At 60.3% G+C, this 1,505-nt stretch overlaps 1 protein-coding gene across 1 annotated transcript in view; it reads left to right on the top strand.

Moving 5' to 3' along the window:
- The window catches only part of SAMD4B (sterile alpha motif domain containing 4B), a 5,075-nt gene extending 3,914 nt beyond the window's left edge, over positions 1-1,161 (top strand). Inside the window, 2 exon segments of the mRNA XM_057387320.1 lie at positions 462-625; positions 1,030-1,161. Coding sequence (XP_057243303.1) covers positions 462-625; positions 1,030-1,161 — 296 coding nt within the window.
- The last annotated feature ends 344 nt before the right edge of the window (positions 1,162-1,505 follow it).

The following is a 1,505-nucleotide window of genomic DNA, read 5'->3' on the forward strand; positions in this document are numbered from 1 at the left end:
TGCGTCTCCAATTCTGCCCCAGATGGGGTTTAGGGACTCCTTGGAACCCCCCCAAAATACTCAATTTGCCCCTGCTATGCCCCAGTGTTGGGGGCTCCGACCTCCCTTATGTGTTCTGTCTCATCCCCAGTTTGGAGGGGTTTGGGGGATTCCCCAAGGATTTGGGAGATTTCGGCAATTCAGGGGATTTCTCTCCAGGTGTCATTTGTATCCCACCCTAATTTGGGGGTGGTCAAAGCAGTCTTTGCCCCCTCCAGTGCTCAATTGCAGGGGGGGGCTCGCACTTCCCAATTTCCCTTTCTCCCAAATTAGGGGGGAGTCTTTCCCTCTCCTGCCCCGAGATCCCTCTGTACTTGGGGGGGCAATTCTGGGGAGGTTTTGGGGGGGTCTCAGCCTCCTCTGACCCCCTCAATTTTCCTTCCCCCCCAGCTGGGCCTTTGGCTCCAACTCTCTCCCCATAGCTGGCTCTGTGGGGGGGGGGCGGCGGGGGGGGGGCCGCCCCTTCGCGCTGCCCCCTCGGGCCCTGCCCCCCCCTGCCCGCCTGGGGCTGCTGGGACCCCCCGGGGGGGCCCCCGCCCCCAGACCCCCCCTCGGAGCCCCCTCCTTGGGCACACAGGGACGGCAGGTGGGTCTGGGGAGAGAATTGGGAGTCGGGGGATTTGGGGGGAGATGAGGATTTTGAGGGGAGTTTTGGGAGACCGATGAGGGTTTTGGGGAGGTTTGTGTGAGAATTTTAGGGGGCATTTGAGGGAGGATTTTGGGAGGTTTTGCAGGAGGATTTGGGGGGAGGTTTGGAGAGGTTTGCAGGAGGGTTTTCGGGGGGAGAGGAGGATTTGGGCGGGGGGTTGGGGAGGCTTTGGAAGAGGATTGGGGACAGATTTTGTACTTGTATTGGGGGGGCACATCTGCCTGTTCCCACATGGTTTAATTGGGGTTGGGTGTCTTTCTCTCCCCTTGGAGACTATTTTGGGGCGGTCCCCCTGCCCTGGGGGTAGTGCCCCTCCCATAACCACCTTGTTGCCCCCCTAGAGCCTTTGGTTCGGGGCCGGGGGTGGCCCAGGGGGGTCGCCCGGTAGCCGTGGGGCCGTGCAGAGAACCCACTCCCTGCCTGTGCACAGCTCAGCCCTGCTCGCCTTCCCCCAGGGTAGGGGGGAGCCCTGAAATGGAAGGGGGGACCTTTGGAAATGGGGAAGGGGCCCGAAAAATGGGAGAGTGGTGTCAAAAATGGGAGGGAGCCCAAAAAGTGGGGGGAAACTTCATCTGTTGATCTTTGCGGGATGGAGTTGGGGAGGGAGGGTGAAGGGGTGGGAAGCACCCTAAAAACGGGGAGGGGAGAGTGTGGAGTAGGACCTCAAAAACGGGGAGGTGGATCTGAGAAAAGCGAGACCCAAAAATGAGGAGAGTGACTCCAAAAAAGGGAGGGGATCCCAAAAATAGGGAGAGAGACCGCAAAATGGGAGGGAAGGTGGGGGGCATGGGGAACAAACTCCAGGAAGGACTGGGGG

This window comes from Malurus melanocephalus, unplaced genomic scaffold (genome assembly GCF_030028575.1).
Source record: "Malurus melanocephalus ecotype Western Australia unplaced genomic scaffold, MMel_1.1 scaffold_1186, whole genome shotgun sequence".
NCBI classification, from domain to species: domain Eukaryota; kingdom Metazoa; phylum Chordata; class Aves; order Passeriformes; family Maluridae; genus Malurus; species Malurus melanocephalus.